This window comes from Euprymna scolopes, chromosome 11 (genome assembly GCF_053919585.1).
Source record: "Euprymna scolopes isolate OS-2025 chromosome 11, ASM5391958v1, whole genome shotgun sequence".
NCBI classification, from domain to species: domain Eukaryota; kingdom Metazoa; phylum Mollusca; class Cephalopoda; order Sepiida; family Sepiolidae; genus Euprymna; species Euprymna scolopes.
The window spans coordinates 19,245,856-19,267,287 of record NC_136492.1 but is presented as its reverse complement, the minus strand read 5'-3'; the positions used below and the strand labels follow the sequence as shown (position 1 = coordinate 19,267,287).

General features: G+C 34.1%; 1 protein-coding gene across 1 annotated transcript in view; it reads left to right on the top strand.

The window, feature by feature from the left end:
- The first annotated feature begins 5,252 nt into the window (after positions 1-5,252).
- Positions 5,253-21,432, top strand: part of LOC145287788 (uncharacterized) — a 57,440-nt gene continuing 41,260 nt past the window's right edge. The window contains exon 1 of the mRNA XM_080135619.1: positions 5,253-5,417. Within this exon, the coding sequence (XP_079991745.1) occupies positions 5,371-5,417 (47 nt within the window). The 5' untranslated portion in view covers positions 5,253-5,370. The remainder of the gene's footprint in view (positions 5,418-21,432) is intronic.

Genomic DNA, 21,432 nt, shown 5'->3' with positions numbered 1-21,432 from the left:
ATTCAAAAAAACGTCTCCAATTTAGTAGGTCCTGCACTGTCGACCAAGCTTCAACCACTGTCATGTTTATTGATATTGTCGGACTGACTTCCTCATCTTGGTTGTTATAGTCACAACGTTTCGGCCGTTTTGCCTTCCGGCCTTCATCAGGTGTTTTGTATCGAACTGTCCTAGCGACATATGGCCGAGTGGTCCTAGATGTTGTATCAAGGTTTACAGTTACCCAAAGGTGCTGAGTTCAATCATGAACGAAGGCAGTGAAAAGTAACATTCAAAACAGAGAATCAGCAACTATGTCCCAGAGCCTAGCTGGAGTCCGAACACGGTACCCCCGTAATAATAATAAAGGGTTGGGTTCGAGACTCCTAACAAACGGTTCCCCAGTTCGATCAAAAACACCTGAGAATGCCGGAGGGCAAAAGCCATATGGAGCCTCGATAATCGCTCAAAAATCGAAAATTATACAAAAATATTTGTAGAAACATATCCAATAAATGTCACGAATCCTGCAATCTACCAGTATTTTGTATAATTTTCGACTTTTGAGCGATTATTGAAGCTCTATATGGCTGTAATAAGACTGCCAATTATTTTTGTTCCAAGTCCACGGACTTGACACTAAAAGTTGAAGAAAAAAACGCTTTAAAATAAGTTAAAACATAATAAAATTATTCATGTAGGAAGAAGAATAACTTATTTTGCCTTTGGTAACATTTTTTGTATATTTACTTTTTTTTCGCCCTTTTTCGTTTTGTTGGCTATTGTTAAAAATACCATCCCTTTTTTGTCCCCCCCCTTTTTTTTTTTTTTTTTTTAAACACGTCACTACTTATCAAAGCCCATAGAGGATAAGGATTAATTGACAGATGGGCGGAATGATAGTTGTAAAACTGGTCGAAATTGATCTTTTTTCTAATTGTTTTTCTTTTGCTTTCTTTCTCTCTCTGTCTTTTCTATTCCTCTTCTTTCTCTCCCTCTCTGTCTTTTCTATTCCTCTTCTTTCTCTCCCTCTCTGTCTTTTCTATTCCTCTTCTTTCTCTCCCTCTCTTTATGTTCTATCGCAGGTTCTCTTTTCTTTTTTCATTCTCTTTTCCTTTTCTTTTTCTCCCTTTTCTTGCCTTTTCTAATTTCTTTCATTTTGTTTTTATGTGCTTTTCTTTTTTACCCTCACCCTCTCTCTCTTTCTCTCTCAATCTTTTCGCCTTCCCCTCTTTTTTTTTCTCTCTTTTACTTCCTTTCTCGTTATGTCTCACACCCTTTTCTCTTCTCTCATTCTTCCTTCCCTTTCTAAAAAGAAGAACCGATTGTCTCTGCATATTAATATTTACCCACGAAGACTTGTCGTCTGCCCAAACCACTCAAAATGTCTTTGTCTTTTTTTTTTGTCTTTATTTACTAAAACATTGTTGATTAAGCCGGCAAAACCTTTGATGCATGGAAATATCTACATGTTTAGGCATGCAAGTGAATTTCCAACACGTTGGTCATTCTCTCCCTCTCTCTAGGAGTGATGATGCGTCAGACTAAAAACGTACAGGTCAATATCTCCTCAGTCTACTAATTCTCATGACCGTTTCCTTAGCAACAGATACAACTCAGCAAAGATGTCAGCAGAAATAGAATTAATAAATACCTCTGGGCACATTTTCATTTTCATAAAATGGATATCTATTGCTGGCTTTAGGTCTTTTATAAAAAGGCACCTTTCCTTCTAATAATGCAATAAAAGGATACACACGTACATGTAGTGGCCCGGAGGTCCATGCTTCCGTTCAGTCTCGAAAGACAAAGGACACCCGTTAGGGGCAGTAGCGTGTGTAATTGTGAGGCAAGGGTTGCGCAATCTCTAACCACACCTTTCCTGAATCAACACTGTTTGAGTCAAGTGGCAAAGAGGAGTCGAGGACGACTGGAAACAATGCCGAGATAAGCAGAGAGCACATACAGCACCTGAAAGTCCAAAATGGTCACCCAATTAGTACTGACCATGTTTAACGTTGCTTAACTTCGGTGATCCAGCGGGAACCGGTGTGTCAACATGATTATGCCGTACTACAGTGGCCCGGAGGTAAAGGCTTAGCAAATAAACTCAAAGGTAGCTTTGTGGCTGGGCTCGAATCTCCTAACAAATAAGAATTGTCAATTCCTAAACTGATGATTGCGAAAGCACGAAACACAAGTGCTATAGGTATAAAATATTATTTATAATATATATATATATATATATATATACATATATATATATATATATATATATAGGTTTTTTGTTTGTTTGTTTTTTTAAGAGGCGGCAAGCTTTAAATTGACAACTCCATTTTTGCAGATTTGGCAACTATCGGTTACTTTGAGTTCAGTTTGGTTGAGCAATCCATCATGAAGAGACTAACACCTGAGCAGTGTTTGCAAATGATACGATCAGTTTATTGAGAAAAACATTTGATGAACAAATAATTTCACGAAATGGGCCTGTCAACTGGCCATGTTGTTCATCCGATTTAACCCCATTAGATTATTTTTGTTGGGGATATATGAAGTTCTATGTCTTTGTTAAATAATCAGACATAATAGACCACTTAGAATACAACACTCAACACATTATTGATGAAGTACAGTTTAATTTAATGTGTAGATTTTGTGAAAATTGGATATCTAGATTACGCTATATACGTGAAATTGTGTTTAAATGATAAATGCCACAGATTAAACTTTGGAATAAGCCACATATTTGTGATAAAAATATTTTACTGTAATTTATTCTAATTGAAAGTTTGCCATCACTATCTCTCCCTCTCTCTCTCTCTCTCTCATATATATATATATATATATATATATATATATATATATATATATATATATATATTGTCAATTTGTCTTTACATAAGCAGTAATTTGTTGCTACACAGTCATAAGCATGTTTCGGTCTTCTAGTATTTAGTAACTAGAGACCTCTTCAGGCAACAATGCTTATTTACGAAAGTGGAATTCTCAATGTGAAACATGCTCATGACTGTGTAGCAACAAATTACTGCTTATGTAAAGACAAATTTAAAATGTAACTTGTTCTACTTCCGTATTGAGCACTCTCGTATTAACCTCGTTATATTTCATTGGTTACCCTACTTTTGAAAAATAGCAACCTCAAAGTGTCAAAATTATATATATATATATATATATATATATATATATATATATATATATATATATATATATATTTCTTTAAAGATACCATATTAAAAGGAATAGGCACAAGTATTTATTCATTTTCAGAGTGTGCCTTTTATCAGTAACACCTTGCTACTAACAAGACCAACTTTCTGAAAAATGAGTAAATACTTGTGTAGCTATTCCTTTTAATGTGGTATCTTTAAAGAAATATATTTATAGCTCTAGTATCGCACTATTGAGCTATCATTTAGAGTATACCTGAGAAAATTTATCACATTCTGTCTACTCATCTCTCGACTAACATTCGCGTCTGTGGAAACTTCAATATTTACAATGTTTAATGGCTAGTCCACTCAAACAAGACGGATGAGGAGGAGACGTACTGTCATGAGTTCTCTATTGCTTATGACCAAACACAAGTTGTTTACAAATCCACCCATGTGCCTGACACTGACAGACAGTATGTAGTCTTCTAGACCTTTTTTTTTTTTTTCACAACTTGCCCAGAACTGTGCTCATCTTCTGTTATGCCTCTACTGTTGTATTATCTGAAATGGAACACGTGCATCAAGTCTGTTGCCAAGGTCGCTGGAAAGATGGTGGGATCCTTCTACCGCTCCAGAAGATATCTCACTACTAATGCAATCCTCTATCTATATAAAAGCCAAGTACATCCAAGGATGGAATACTGCTGCCATATCTGGGCAGGAGCTGCTAAAAACAACCTATCCTGCCTTGACAGAGTACAAAATAAACTTTGTGGCTTAGTGGGGGATGCCCTTTTCTCTACCCTGCAACCTCTCTCCCACAGAAGAGACGTTGCGAGCCTATCCTTGTTTTATCGTTACTTCCATGGCAGGTGCTCGTCTGAACTCCAATCTCTGGTCCCCTCTCGCCAATCTTTCACAAAAAACACCCGTCTAGCTGAATCCATTGTGAAAAATTTCCCCCACTCTTTATCTGTGCCTAAATCAAAACGTGGATTCCATGAACAAAGCTTCTTTCTTAGAATTGCACGCCTGTGGAACTCTGTTCCGTCTTCCTGCTTCCCACCTGACTACAACTTGGATGTGTTCAAGTCCAACGTTAACAAATTCCTAATGAACTGCCCCCTTAAGTAAACACTTCCTCAAATCTCCACACTAACGTACTGTACTTGCAATAACCCTTATCCCTGAGTGGCTTCCGGGCCTTGATAAGTGGTGACCACCGTGTAAAAAAAAAAAAAAATGTGGCCTGTATTAGGAAAGGGTTAGCAATAACATCGAGAGAATAGAGAGACACACGTGTGAAGCTTTATTAACACTAAGAAAGAGTAGTAGTTTTTGTTACTACGATATACCACGTGGTTGGTGATGGTGGGAGGTAACTCGTGTTCCTTGATGTATATAACATCTGCCGGGATCTTCAGATCACTCGGTTGTCTCAGTTAAGATAAACACAAAATATAATATCAGATGTACCTCTTCATTGTATTGTATATTGATACTCTCTGTCTGACTGGGATAACTTTTGAACATTTATATCAGATATGCCTCTGCATTCCATGTTTAAAAAGAACATGTCTTCTACAGTATCAGACCTGATGGAATGATTAATTGTTAGTATAGATCGCTTCATACACTCTAAGAATTTTCAGCAAAAGCCTAACAGCCAATCGTGGTTCACTCTAGAATTGTTACATGATAAGGGCTGTCCCCTTTTCATGTAAGTATAAAAATGGAGAATTTAGTTTAAAATGAAAATGAAAGAGCATAGGCGAAATTCGAACCTCGTAATCTAGTTTAGAAATAGATTACGTGTGAGAATTTAAAAATGTAAAACAAAACATTTGTTTAGAAATAGATAAATATTTCAAGAAAAGAATGTGAGCTGTCAAGTTTATTATGAAATTTTAAATTGAAAGAATGCAGCTTATAAGATAATGTTTTAACATATTGAATATAGGTTAAAATTCCTTTTGTAGAAATAGGAAAAGTTTGGACACGTATGTCCAGGAAACGTGAAAGAATGCACATGTTTTAACATGTGTATGACGTCACGGAAAATAGAAAGTTCTAGAATAGAGAAAAACTTGAGTGAGAGTTAGTCAGTGAAGAGACTCAGAGACAGTCAGACGTCTGGAAGCGAGTCGTCACTTCAAGGAAAAATGTGAGACTTTGAATTCTTGGTGATGGAACACGGCCGTGTGAAGAATAAACCATTATGTGTTTTGTAAAGCTCGTCTTGTGTCATATGTTTCTTATACAAAGGTAAAGTCCAATTGTATTATATATTTGTGTTATATGTATTTACATACACGTCTCAACATCATTCATGTCTACAAAATGTCCGAACTGTCTGAACACTATATCCCTTCACTCTAAGAGCTTTCTCCTTCTTCCATCAGCAAGATCTAAGAAAGAACATTTAATAAATATAAGAATCTCTCCTAATATAAACAATCTCTCAAAGTCTCTCGTACAACAACTTATACAACTTCTCTCTCTCTCTAAGATACAACATCATATGTAATAAGACTCATATTATTACTAATAAGAACTCTCACAAGAAAAAGCATCACTTATAATAGTCTCTCTCTAAGACTCTTTAATGAAACAACTATATAACAGAATGTGCTGTGACCATTGTGCATAGAAACCACTATTTCCATTGCTATCAACAAAATAGGTGTTATGAAACTAATGCTACTTTTAAGACTGGCAGAAACCACTAAAAGAGTCATGAAGAATGTAAAGAGATTCATATGTTATTCATTGTTAATAACTACATTTTATTTCAGTCTTTAATTAATATTTTTATTTTCTGATTGTATTATTTAAAACTAGCGTTTTCTCGTCCATCGTCCATAAATGTTTGTTACGTACCTAGTGGATTGCATTAATAGATTAGGCAATGGTAATCCATTTTCAGTTTGTGAGAGAGGAATATATCACCATACTTTCCCTTAAACACGCCAATTGGACTTTTATAAGTACAATACTTAATAGAATTTTTTTTTTTCTAATGGAGAGTAGACAATGCATTGTGGATGCGTTATCGGCAGCTCCCGTTACTCTCGCTTCTCTTTATTTGTCTCTCAGTCCTCATTTTTTAATGAGTGATTTTTCTGACAAAGGGAGAAGAAAAAGCTGTTTTCTAGGTTGGCAGTATTTTGGACGAACAGTGGCCAGAGATGTTGGAAATTTTCTGTTTCTATGTCTATAGTCCCCGCTTGCCAAACTTTCACAAGAAACACTCGTCCAGCTGAAAACACTATCAATAATTCCCCTCACTCTTTATCTGTGCCTAAACCTAAACGTAGATACCATGAACAAAGCTTCTTTCTTAGAACTTCACGCCTGTGGAATTGTCTTCCATTTTCCTGCTTTCCAGCTGACTACAATGTCTTTGAGTCCAACGTAAACAAGTTCTTGATGAGCCGTTCCACTTAATTTAACAAATTTAACGAATTTCCATTGCTAACGATTACTATATTGTCCAATTGATTACTGTACGCTCTTAACCCTTATCCTCGAGTGGTTTCTGGGCCTTGATAAGTGGTGATGCCTATGTAAAAAAAATTTTAAAAACAAAAATGTTCAGTAAGTTAAAAGTAGCTGAGCAGTGATTGGTTCCCACCAGTTTGGGCGAATAACAAACAAGGTTCTGAACAGAGGCAGGTCCTCTATCCCAACCATCATCAATGGATTTGAAGTAATCTTGTCAGCATCTGACAAAGCTAAACTCTTTGCCAAACACTTTGCAGCGAATTCTACTCTTTGCAATCAGGGCCACCTACCCCCTGTAATATGATTTTCGTTCTGCTAGATCTACAGTTGATGTGCTAACTGTAATATCACATAGGATTAGTGAATCTCTCAATGAAGGCTTCATTTCTAGAGCAGTAGTTCTTGACATATGAAAGGGTTTGGGGATAATAGCATATCAAAGGGTATGGCATAATAGTTTACTTCACAAGATTGCCAGCTACAGAATAGCTGGAAATGACTTCTCAATTATTAAATCCTTTCTCTCTGATAGGCTTATAAGAGTAGTTGTCGATGGGCAGAAATCAGAAGCTCATAATATCAATGCTATAATATATAATATTTTATATATAATATCGATCCTAGTCCCAACTCTCTTCCTGATCTTTATCAATGATCTCCTAAATTACATTCTTAGATCATTCGTAGACATTTATGCAGATGACACCACAATCTATGGCAACACTTCAAAGGCCAGCAATGACCAACACCTTTCTGATTCTCTCTCTTCTGATCTTGAGCATGTAGTGCAATAGGGAAAACGGTGATTTGTTAATTTTAATGCATCTAAAACTAAGTGTCTCTCGCTTTGTCATAGTTGCTCTGACCGCCATCAGGCCCCAATTGAAATGAATGATACTCATCTTGAGGAAGCACCATGTCTTGACAAGCTTCTGGGACTGACCTCCACTCTTGACCTGAAATAGAACACGTATATCAAATCTGTTGCCAAGATTGCTGGCAAAATGGTTGGATCATTTTACTACTCCAGTAGGTATCTTATTGCCGATGCAATCCTCTATTTGTATAAGGGCCAAGTATATATGTATGTGTTCCATTTCAGGTCCGATGTGGCAACAGTATTCCATTTTAGCATATTCTTGGCTCTTATACGCATAGAGGGTTGCATCAGCAATGAGATACCATTATTTTGGTAGCAAGTGCTCATTGGAACTCTAATGATCCCCCTTGCAAAACTTTAACAAAATCACTTGTCTAACTACAACCATTACCAACAGTTTCATTTTCTCTCTCTCTCTCTCTCTGCCTAAATCTAAATGCAGTTTCCATGAACACAGCTTCTTTCATAGAACTACTCCTCTATGGAACACAATTCTATTGGCCTGCTTCCTGACTGACTACAGTATGATAGCCTTCAAATCTAATGTAAACAAATTCTTGTTGAACCATTCCCTTAAATTATAAAATTGTATCCAATTTACACCATTAACAATTACTACGCTACCCTATTACATTCATTAACACTTATCCTCGGGTGGCCTTTGGGCCTTGATAAGTGGTTACTCCCTTGTAAAAACATAAAATGAAATAAATAAATGAATGAGAACTTTATTTAATTATATCTTATCTAATCACTTGCATAAAAAGATTATAGTAAATACAAACCTCTTTCTATATATATATTAATGTATGCGTATATATATATTTGTTTAAAAAATGTTGTCTACCAAACTCCTCTGTCAGTTTTTGATCTACAGACATGAAACTTAATATATAGGGTATTCAACCCCATGCAAAACTTTATAATTGGGTTTTAGCTGGGAAAAATCTGTGCACAATTTTGAAAATTAAGAAAAAAAAAATGGAATTTGCCAGGTGAAGGATGAATAGTAGTTTTACGAATATGCATGCATAATGTAATAGCTATTGGTTCATGTTTTAATTTTTAGCCTTGCAGCAAACGTCTTCATAGTTCAGGCATTAACGTCAAAGGAAAAAGTAAATCGTAAGCTAAACGTTTTGATTTCGATTCTTGGTAGTGCTGCACGACTCATTTTTTTTTTTTTTTTAACTTTTTAAATCATTACTATATATTGGGTTCAGTATAATATAATAATAAATACGAAATCTTCGCTAATGAAAATATCAAATGTATTTTACGACCAGGCAATGCTGGGCGGCCTGTTAGTTACATATAAAAATATAAGCTATATATATATATATATATATATATATATATATATATATATATAAAAATGTAAATTTGGTTCGTTAAAAGTGAATAAAACCGTATTTCTACGTTACCAATTTATTTGAAATTTTCAGACAACCCATCTTTAGAGTCGAGGGATGTTTTTATGTTATTAAAATAAATTTACCTCGCGAATTATAAAAAATATATTAAATAAAATAAAAATATAAACTATATATATATATATATATATATATATATATATATATAACAAAGAATTAATAAAACATGTTAAAAATACTTTAAGAAGAGTTAAACATAATTTTCAAAAAGGAAACACAAATTAAGTGGATTGTCCTTAATCTGCGGCATTTTAAAAGAAATTCTTTCCTTCTCATCAGAGGGTAGGAATTAGCAAAATACGGAATCAGATTTTGCTTGAAACGTATTTCATGAAAGTACAAGTAAACCATAGAGCTTACTTGGTAAAAGTTAAAAAAAAAAAAAAGAAATAGTGAAGCAGAGGGAATGGAGAAAAAAAGAAAAATGATTTCACCTTCACTCCTGACCTAAAATGGAACACATACATCAAATATGTTGCCAAGATAGCTGGCAAAATGGTTGGATCATTCTACTGCTCCAGTAAAAATTAAAATGAATGGATGCTCAGGTGAAGAGTAGAATATCCAATAACGGTAAAATCCAAGAAAAGTTGGTAAAAGTCCAGCATCCAGAAGTAAAAATCTGGAAGATATTTCGATGTCATCCAAAAGGTAAAATCCCGTGAAATAATTACCAAATGGGTACAAGGAAAAAAGAGTGAGTTCAAAATATTATTAAAAGAAAGATAAATTGTGGATAGAATAAAGAAATAACCCTTATCCCTGAGTGACTTCCGGGCCTTGATAAGTGGTGACCACCGTATACAAAAAAAAAAAAAAAAAAAAAAATGGAGAGATTTTAAGACGATTGTGCCAAGGCCGACTTTTTGAATATATAGTAAGTTATGAAATTACATTTATAGCAATTAAGCTACACAGATGCTTTCACATTTTATCCCTGTAGGAAATCGTCAGGCTAAAATGCATTTTAGTATGTTTGTGTACAAGAAGTGTTAAGACAATGGAAGTGGATGACAACTCAGATGTGGAGAAAGTATATGTGAACGACAATGCTATTGAGGTTGTTCCAAGGTTTTCTTAACCTTGGTGATACCATTGGAGCACAGGGAGGAGCAAGTGTTAGTGCGGTTGCAAGAGTCAGAAATGGATGGAGTAAGTTTAGGAAACTCTTACCATTACTATTAAAAAGTCTGTCCCCGTTGATGTCAAAAGTCTATCAGGTATGTGTAACTTTATTAGTTTGTCTTAAAAGAAAAATAAATAAAACAAACCCAGCCACACATATAAACACGTAGTAATTAAACCTATTTTGTCTTTCTCTGCATAAGTTTACTACTTTTGTTTTGAAGTAAAAAAAAAAAAAAAAAAACAAAAAAAAAAAACGCTTTAAGAAGAGTAACTGGAAACTCAGAAAATTATGACTTTCCTTTATATAATGCACTCGTGGTATTCACTAGGGATGAGACGATTCCGATACAATTACCGATTCCAACGCAATTACCGATTCTGATTCTTTATAAATATCTAAATATTTAACTATGAAGTTATTTTTCACCATTGCCATAAAAAACACATGTAAAATGTGCAGATGTTTTCTCAAACATAAAGATACACTTGTGAGGGATGATCTATCGATTTTATCTTTACTAATAATTTAAAATCAATAGATATTCGTTATTTTAGTATTAATATCAGCAGTAGAAAGAATTTTCTGTACAGAAAATCAAATAAAAAAGCCAATTAAATGAATCGTTTTTGCCATCAGAAAATAGGCACAAATTTTTCTGATTCCAATACTCTAAAAAGTTCCGATTTTTTTCGATTCCCGATTTCGATTAATCGTCCCAACACTAGTATTCACCCAATGTTGCTTGCGAGTCGGAAGGTTTTTTTCTTTCTAGTTCCGTTCTTTCACCAAATACATGCAAACACACTTAACTCCCTGCAGTCATAAGCTATCATCCAGAATATGACAACTATATATATATATATATATATATATATATGACAACTTTTATTAGTGAACTCTACACAAACAATTCTTCCAGCGAAGAAGGAGTGTCATGACGAGTAACCTTTCCTTAAATAGGAGTTTTTTCTTTTCTTTTTTTTTTTATAAAGGAATCATCACTTATCAAAGCCCAGAGACCACTCAAGTATAAGGGTTAAAGCGTATACAGTGGTCAAAAGGACAATATCATAGTAATCGTTAGAAGTGTAAATTTGGTAAATTGGATTAATTAAGGGGAACGGCTCATCAAGAACTTGTTTACATTGGACTTGAAGACGGCCATATTGTGGTCAGCTGGAAAGCAAGTAAACGGAAGATAATTCCACAGGTATGCAGTTCTTGGAAAGAAGCTTTAATCATGGAATCTACGTCTATGTTTAGGCACAGATAAAGAGTGGAGGAAATTATTGATAGCGTTTACAGCCAAACGAATGTTTCTTGTGAATGTTTGGCAAGGTTGGGGGGGACCATAGATTGGCGCTCAGAGTTACTTTCCCTTGAATAAAGCGTGTTTTAGTTCAGTCATCATAAAAATGCAATTTGTACTCCTCTCTGATTTATTTGGGCGGAATAAAAAATTGGAGACATTAAAATTTAGACATTTTTTCAAATTGCCATCATGTAATTGATCATGATTAAAATTGGAATAAGAATTCTAGACAGTTTGTATTATTTGGATTATTCGGACTATTGTTCTTGTCTTGTATGTATTTTTCACATCACGTTTTGGTCAATGTAACCTCCGACCTTCTTCAGGTGTATCTTGAACTTGGGAATAATATTTTCGATGCTCATCACTCTTTCAGCATTTAAACTGCTGAAAATACTGTGATTTTTGTAGTATTACAAGAGTCGTCCCAAAAGTATGGCCTCCTATTTTTTAACTAAAACTAAAACAGTGAAGAGTTATGAAGATATGAGTGGCACCATTAAAATTAGTGACATTTTATGATTCAGAAATCCAGAATTTATTTTTCTACATAGTCACCATTTTGACCAGCCTCTTTTGATTCCTCAGTTGTAAAAGTCCAGAGCACACATTGTCATTCACATATCTGTCACCACTCTGAAATCGATGAACCCATCTCCTACCTGTGCTGCCATCAATTGCATCGGCTTTGTAAAGGTTCAACAGACGCTGGTGAATGTTGATCCGTTATGGAGGAATTCAATGATGCATCTCTGCTTCTATGACAGGAGTTGCTTTCTTAGAGTCTCAGATCGTCAATATCTGCAACAGAGATATGGAACTTTCAGATCATGAACGTGTAAGTTCAGTCATCATGACAATGCAATTTCTGATCCCCCTTTCATTCATCCGATCAGAATAAAAAATAGGAGATATTACTCGTATAAAAACATTTGTTCGGTTTGTTGATTACTCATTGGTGAAAACATTTCTAAAAGATCTAATTTATTCATAAATAACTACATTTGAGAAAACTTTGTTAACCCTATCCCTAACCCCAAACCCTAACCTGACCTCTGTTAACCATATCTCTAATCCTAAACCTTAACCTAAACCAGACCTCTCTTAATCCTATCTCTAACCCTAAGTCTTAATCTGATCTCTGTTAACCCTATCTCCAATCCTAAACCCCAACCCGAACTCTATTAACCTATCTCTAATCCTAAACCCCAACCCAACCTCTGTTAAACGTATCTAACGCTAACCTAACCTATATTATCCTATTCCTAACTTTAATCCTAACCCAACCCTTAACCCTATCCCTAAACCTACATCCTAACTCTAGCCTGACCTCTGTTAATCCTATGCCTAACCCTAGCCCTAACTCTTATCTTAAACTGCTGTTAACAAGAGTCTGTTGAATATTAACTAACTGACATAATAATGAAACTATTATGCTTGATTGGAAAATCTTTTTTATTCGTAGACATTAAGATGACATGAATTCTGGTTTGTAGATTCGTTTTATAAAGTTACAAAAGTCATGGGAAAAAAAACAATAACTTGTTTCAGTTGCTCCTGCCAGAACCTAAGACATCTTTGTTGCTTGTTTGCGTCTAAACCTGTTAATGAAATGCAACAACACTGAAAGTCAAAATTCAACAAACATCAAGGTCAAGAGGCAACAAGTTCATTTTAAACATGCACAAACCTGCATGAATGTGTTGGGGAAAAGAAATTTAAGAGAAATTAAATTCCTCTGCCCCAAACAAAATAATAATAAACGAAATACAGAGACACCTCCTTCTCGTTTAAAATGTGCCGCATTTATTTTTCAACAAAATAACAATATGAACAAAGTCCGACCAGTAAAAGTTCTTGAGAAATCATTGAGGTTAGAATATTCAAATTAGGTGAAAATCCTTTGTGGAATTACTAAAGGTCATGTTAGATGAAAGTCCTTCGTTATAATAATAAGCTTGGAAGGTGAAAATCTTTTGTAAAAATAATGTCTTTATTTCTAGGTTTTTGTTTTAAATGGCGAAGTTCGCCTTATTTGAAAGTCCCATGAGGAAAGTAGTCTGTTGTTAGTAATTCTTATAGAAAATGTACGGAATGGGTACGTGTGTGCATAAGTGGTTTTTTGGATGCCCGTATGGCGTGTGTAATTATGGTTTCGACAGATTTGAAAACAACGATGAGATGAAAACAAGAGACATGTTCTCGTGTCAAGTTGGAGCGAAAAAAGAAAGAATGTTTGCTGCGTTTAAATATTTTTTAATCGAATTCCAGCACAAGATTGCTACTGCTGATATTTGGTTTGGAAAAGCGTTAAAAAACAATCTTCTAAAATTTCTCATTGGTCGATACTGTCACGTGCCTACATCCACCAGAAATATGTCCATTTTGGTTTTGTTGTTGCGAGAAAAGTGCGTGGGTGTATTTGAAATTATGTCGTTGCTGGAAGAACTTATTTTTGTGCAAATGCGCGAGGAAATTAAAATCAGTGAACGTTTGTTTATTTGCGCGTGTGCGTGTGTGACACCACAGATGTGTACCAGACGGAATTGCAAGAAACACAAGGCGGAGCGAATTCTCGCGGCTGGAGATTTTGAATACACTCCCCTTCCTGGCTTGTCCAATCAGAGGCCAGCTCTCAGTCACGTGACAGAGTTTATAAAAGGTTAAACCAAGAACACACTCTCTCTTTCTTCTTAGATCTTGGACTGACAACAACTCCACATGGAACGGACCTGTCGCCACCAACTTCTCTCACCAGACCTTTGGGCTCAGGGTTCGACTAAGACGTGACTACAAACAAAAAAACATTGCTATCTCCACACACGGACTTCACTGCGGTACACACATACAAACTCTAATTCTCATCCTACAGTACTGTCTCTAATTTTTAGTGACGCACGTTTCTATTACTAACTTTAAGGAGACAAATAATACATCATGACTAGGCCTAGGACAACAGCATATTCTTTTTTCATTGTTTTGACTCTCGAGTGTGTATCCGTTGGTATCTTATATGCTTTTATATAGAGTGATGTAGTTCTTGGTTGATTATGTGTTGGATATATACTCGAATCAAAACAACGATAAGAATATTCTGTTGTCTTAGTCCTAGTCATGAACATGGACCATAACTTCAACACCCACACATGAACATTTTTTTTCTTTAAGCAGGCCTGTCTAATCTTTAATCTACATCTCCACACAGAAATACTTTCAACGACTAACTCTTCTCTATACCAGTCATACTAACGAAGATGGTCAATAAAACTGTTTTTAAACTTCATGCCTTATTCAACAGATGTATAGGTTTTGTTTTTTAAGATTTACTTCATCAAAAAAATCGATTTACTTACTGCGGCGTCATAACTCTTGCTTCCCTTATTTTGTTGTTCAATGCTCACATTCCATGAACGATGTTTCTGACAAAGGGGGAAGAATTGCTGTTTTTTTTTTCTTTCTCAGAATCTGTTCCCTCTAACACTTATCATTGGCAAGTTTTTGACCTTGCAGTACTATTTATGTTTATCTCCTTACATCAAGTGGCTTCATATCTTGTCTGGAGTGATTTGAATAGAAATAATTCTATAAAATGATTTTTTAATCAAAATTAAGCTTCATCACCTGTTCCTATATTCACCCTCTTTTGAACTATTTTTTTTTTTTCAAGTGGACGGTGGGTTTACTTTTGACATCCTCGTAACTCTTGCTTCTCTTATTTTGTCTTTTTGTCCTCACATTCCATAAACAATGTTTCTGACAAAGGGAGAAGAATTGCTGTTTTTTGGGTCAGAATCTATTCCATCTAACGTTGGTCATCTAATTATTGTTGGCAAGTTTTCTGATCTTGCAGTACTATTTATTTTTAGCTTATTAGATCAAATGGTTTCATACCATTTCTATTTAAAAAAAAAAAAAAAAAAAAAAAAAAAAAGATTAGCTTCTATGTATAACTTTGATACTGTGATGAACCTGAGGCATAGAAAGTGACCTTGGATTTATTCATCTTTGTCTAATTTTTGACCTTGAACTACAAAGGTCGTTCCAAAATAGTGCATCCTATTTATTAACTAAAAAAACTGCACGCCTGTGGAATTGTCTTCCGTTTTCCTGCTTTCCGGCTGACTACAATATGGTTGTCTTCAAGTCTAACGTAAATAAGTTCTTGATGAGCCGTTCCATATAAGTTATCAAATTTACCAAATTTTCATTACTAATGATTACTATATTGTCCAATTTCTACTGTACACTCTTTAACCCTTATCCTTGAGTGGCCTCTTGGCCTTGATAATGTGGTGGTGCCTATGTAAAAAAAAAAAAAAAGTCAAAGAGCTAGGAAGACGGGAGTGGTACCATTAAAATGAACAATCTTTTGTACACCAGAATTTATCTTTCTACATAAGAGCTTCCCAACCATATGTGTTGTGGCACACAAATGTTGCCATGGAATGATTATTGGTGTGCCACAAACAAATAATAGCTAGAAGCCATTTAATTTCGTTTTGTTTAACAAAGAGATTTAATTTCACAATCATGATGGCACTATTCAGTTAAAAATATACAAATTGCTGGAATCTAAACGTTTCACGCATAATTAGTATGCTAGTAAGCTTTCTTTTATGGTTTATATTAGTGATGGGGCGATTGTTTGGAATATCAGGAGTTTTTCAAAGTATTGAGACTCAGTATCTGAGTTGAATAATTCAGACCAAATTTTGATACCAAAAACAATATCAAATATTGAATACAGGAACTGTTGATTTATCTATATATATAAAAGGCAAAATGTGCGTGCACATTTTATGTATGTCCGGGGGGGGGGGAGTAGTATTTCTTAGAATATTTTATATATCGTCTAAATCATAATATCTATGATTTGCGAATGCAAAAATTTATTTACATCGACTTTTATAAAATTTGCGCTATTTCGCTGTGTCGCCTGTTTGTTTGGCTTTTTAGTATAAATAAAGTGAAACTAAATTGAAACGGTGTGTGTTCTCGGCTTTAAAGCAATCAGATTTTGATCAAAGCGGTGAAAAGCGTCATATCAGACAATTGCTTTCATTGGGACACCCCCATTTTTTATGGGGAGCTGGTTTTCCACCCAACATTTTGGGGAAACAAACCAAAACAAACTTGACTGCCGGATTGATGTTTGACTTAATTCATTTTTTAGGTAATTCATCACGTTTTTTTTTTTTTTTTTTTTCACTTTCACCTCAAGGATTCAAGTTCGAGCCTAACACCCGGGCACCGCCGAACCGTCCATATTGCATCACGTTCGTTTTTTTTTTTGTTTTTTTTTTTAAAGTTTTAACATTGTTTTTGTTAATAATATTTAAACAGGGTTATTACTTCGCTTTGTTTTCACTTTACCACCCACACATGCACACCTCTAAACACCCGGGCAATGCCGGGTACCCCCACGAGTCTAATATATAAAAGGCAAAATAAGGGCAAGCATTTGTGTATGTCCACGAAAGGATCTTTGAGTCGGGCTTCTCATGTTGGTTAGATTCCAGAAGTTTTCTTGTACTTTCCAGATCGTAATATCTCACATTCGCAAACGGAAATCATCTCTACCTTTTTTTTTTTTTTGATCGAGTTAAACAAAATTTCCTCCGTGCCATCGTGTCGGCTGTTTGTCTTTTTTGTATAAATAAAGTGAAACTATTCAAATGAAAAGGCATTCCGGCTGGGTAGTATCTGTTCTGTAATTGATCCTTGATCAATGTAGGGGAAACCCTTTATACTGAGACAATTACTATTTATTTGGATACTGCCAGAGTGTCCCCTTTTTGGGGTAGTTTGTTTTCCCCCTACATTAAAAACGACCTTCGGAGGTTAAAAAGCAACACCATTTCTGCAAGTCATCTTTTTGATAGACTACATTAAATTTGAACGCTTTACACTTCCGGTTGCATTGTGGAGTAGGAGTAAGACGTCAGGTTTTGTTACAATTTCTTTTCTGTCGTCACGTGACGGGTTCGAGTTTGGCTGCTTACTACCTCTTTTTTTTTTTTTTGCTCAACACACAACTACAAACACCCAGGCTAGTGTGAATATAATTCTCATTAAATTATCTTTATTTTATTATTTATTTTTTATTGTTTTTTTCAAAAAGGCTTGGAGTAGGAAATATTTTTTTTTTAAGTAATAACCCTGTTTAAATATTATATAAAAAAAAAACAATGTTAAAACTTCTAAAAAAAAAAAAAACAACAAAAACAAAAACTCAATAGTGTGCTGCCATGTAAAAAAAAAAAAAGGGTCTGGAAGACTTTTTTTCTACATAGTCACCACCATTCTTAATGCACTTTTGCCAGGAATTCAATGATGCGTCATTGCTTCTGACGCCCATGATAGGAGTTGTTTTCTTAGAGTTTCACACCGTCAATATCTGCAATAGAGATGAAACTTTCAGTCATCATAACAATGCAATTTGCAATGCCTTCTGATCCATTTGGCTGGAATAAAATAAAAAATAGGAGGCATTACTTTTGGAACGTCCCTCGTATTATATCTTGGTTTTAATTTTCCTAAAAGACAAAATTGTGAATCTGGTTGGAGCTTTTCTCTAGTCAGAAAATAAACAGATAATTGTCATGACGTCATTGGTCTGTGGAATTCAATGAATTAATTTTATATTGTTATTCACTTTTCTGGCTAATCTCTGCTTATGATCCTAACTGTGAGGATGAGGGACACTTTATGTGAGAGTCATTTACAAAATAAAACCTCCTGTTTTTATTTTTTTCTTTACTCTTTACTCAAAAAGAGCTGTGAAGACAAGAGTGATGCCATTAAAACAAGCGACCTTTTGTGCTTCAAAATTTATTTTTCTACATAATCACCATCATTCTCAATGAATTTTTGCCAGGGATTCAATGATACATCTCTGTTTCTGATGCATGCCATGATGGGTCTTGTTTTCTTAAAATCTCCCACCGTCAATATCTGCAACAGCGATGAAACTTTCAGTCATAACAACAATGCAATTTGCAATCCCCTCTGATTCATTCGGCTGGAATAAATAAATAAAAAAATAAGAGGCATTACTTTTGGAACGCCCCTCTTAATATTATATCTTGGTTTTAATTTTTCTATATCAGACATAAAATTGTGGATCTGGTAAGAGCTTTTCTTCATAGAAAATCTCTCTGAAATTGTCGTTCAATTTGATCAACTGATTTTGTCACAAAGTAGATCTCAAATCTTGATCCTTTCCTGTGAATTACTTAAGACTTCTACCTGGTCATGGCTGACAGAAGGAGGGCATGCTTAAATCTGCCTACTATGCCGCTTTTAATCTAATTTCTGTCGAGAGTTTTTTTTTTTAGTTTTGTTTAAGTTTAGGATGGTGTGAAATATTCTATGACAGAAAAAGTCTTAGAAGAGTTTCACACCGTCAATATCTGCAACAGAGAAATGAAATATTCTTAAGCATGCATTTGTCTATTAATTCTATTACACATTTATTCAAATAATATATGTGGTAGGCGGACTTCCGGTCATACTTGACATATTATTTGAGCTTCTATAAGAAAGTATTTATATTTTTTGGCGCTTCTATATTATTCAAACAAAAAACATATTAAATTACAAGTGGAACGAATGATATCTACGTAATTGTCAGTTCTCACATAACATATCCAAAAGTTACGAAAAACGATAAGGTAGAAAAATTATTATTAATGAAAAAAGAAATTTGTGTAAGGAATTACATTATATAACGCTTACTAAAAAAAACAAAAAAAAACAAAGAAGCTGACAGGAGAGATAATTAAGTTCTATTGCTTGCGTCACGTGACGAACGTAATTCAAAATGTCGGACAAAATTTATTCCCCCATATAAACTTCATCGTAAACAGTTTTTTATTAATAATTATTTTCCTACCTTATAGTTTTCCGTGATTTTTGGATATGCTACTATTTGCGACATGGAAAGTACCATTTGTTTTACTTGAAACTCAATAGTTTTTTGTTTGTATATTACTGAAGTACCGTTTCTTTTTTTTTCCTTTTTTTTCTTTTTTTTCTTTTTTTTTTTTTTTTTTAAGAGTTCGTCTGTCATTCTATACTTTATGTTCTTAAACTTGATACAATTGATAAAAGTTTATAAATTTACAATTGATAAAAGTTTATAAATTTACAATTGATAAAAGTTTATAAATTTACAATTGATAAAAGTTTATAAATTTACAATTGATAAAAGTTTATAAATTTACAATTGGTAAAAGTTTATAAATTTACAATTGGTAAAAGTTTATAAATTTACAATTGGTAAAAGTTTATAAATTTACAATTGGTAAAAGTTTATAAATTTACAATTGGTAAAAGTTTATAAATTTACAATTGATAAAAGTTTATAAATTTACAATTGGTAAAAGTTTATAAATTTACAATTGGTAAAAGTTTATAAATTTACAATTGATAAAAGTTTATAAATTTACAATTGGTAAAAGTTTATAAATTTACAATTGGTAAAAGTTTATAAATTTACAATTGGTAAAAGTTTATAAATTTACAATTGGTAAAAGTTTATAAATTTACAATTGGTAAAAGTTTATAAATTTACAATTGGTAAAAGTCAGAATGATAAAATCTATATTGCATTGAGATCTGAAATAGTTATAGTTCATATGATCCTTTCGTGCATAGAATATCTTGTTTCCTGTTATATATTTCCTCTGATGATATGAGCCATTATTGAAAATCCATGGATTAAGGAAATTAAAATAACCCCTTCTATATATTCCTTTGTCAAGTAATAAATTCTTAAATCTAATATATGTCTCTATATGTTGTTTTTTTCAGAATTTAAAATCGAACCATGAAACTTATATATTGCTCTATTCTTAGCTATTGAGCTTTTCCTTTTTGGCTAGGATCTCCTTGAAAGTATTACTTCAAGTAATATCTATCAGGATTTTTCATCTGAATTTCTATCAGGATCTTATCTCGCTCATATATATATATATATATATATATATATATATATATATATATATATATATATATATATATATATATTTGTTTATTCTATTTTCGCCCCAAACAAGATATATTGCCAATTTGATGTAAGGGGCTACTATCAGGGACATAAGCTGTAGGGATACTATGTAGGGAGTCGAGCAGCAAGATATCTGTTCACATTACATTTGGACTTCTGGATGTCAGTACAGTTGGGAAAACAGGAACCCGGAAGGAAGTTCCAGAGTTTAATTGTTTCTTCCACAGAACTGCTAGAGTAGAAGGCTTTCTTACATCTAGGGATCTCTACTGTGTAGGGTAGGGATTTTGCTGATTGTCGGGGGTATTTACGTTGAGGTGGTACAAGGGCTTGTAGTTCGTCAGAGCATCCACCATTAAAATACTTGTAGAACAGACAGAGGGATGCAACATTTCGTCAGTAGACAGAGGTTGAAGCTTGGATAACAGTTCAGGACCTATCATGTTGACGACGCTCTTTTGAACCCTGTCTAGGAGAGAGAGAGACTAGTAGCAGACTCACCTGCGTTTATGTGACTACAATACTCCGTATATGGGCGAATGGCGACTTTGTAGAGGTACAGGATACTTTCAGGTGTAAGTAACTTTCTAGCACAGTAGAGGGAGCCCACCTTTTTCACAGCAACCCTGGCAATGCTTTCAATGTATCTGTTTAAACTCATGCTCCCTGTGAACGTTAGACCAAAGAGTTTGAAAGAAGTACTTTTTTTTTTTACATGGGTGTCACCACTTATCAAGGCCCAGAGGCCACTCGAGGATAAGGGTTAATAGGTATACATTAGTCATTGTGATTTTAGCATAGTAAACAGTGGGAATTTTGTAACTTGGATTACTTAGGGGGACGATTCAATTAGAACTTGTTCACATTGGACTTTTTCTTTTTTTTTTTTTTTCATAGGTATCAACACATTATCAAGGCCAAGAGGCCACTCAAGGATAAGGGTTAAAGAGTGTACAGTAGAAATTGGACAATATAATAATCATTAGTAATGAAAATTTGTTAAATTTGATAA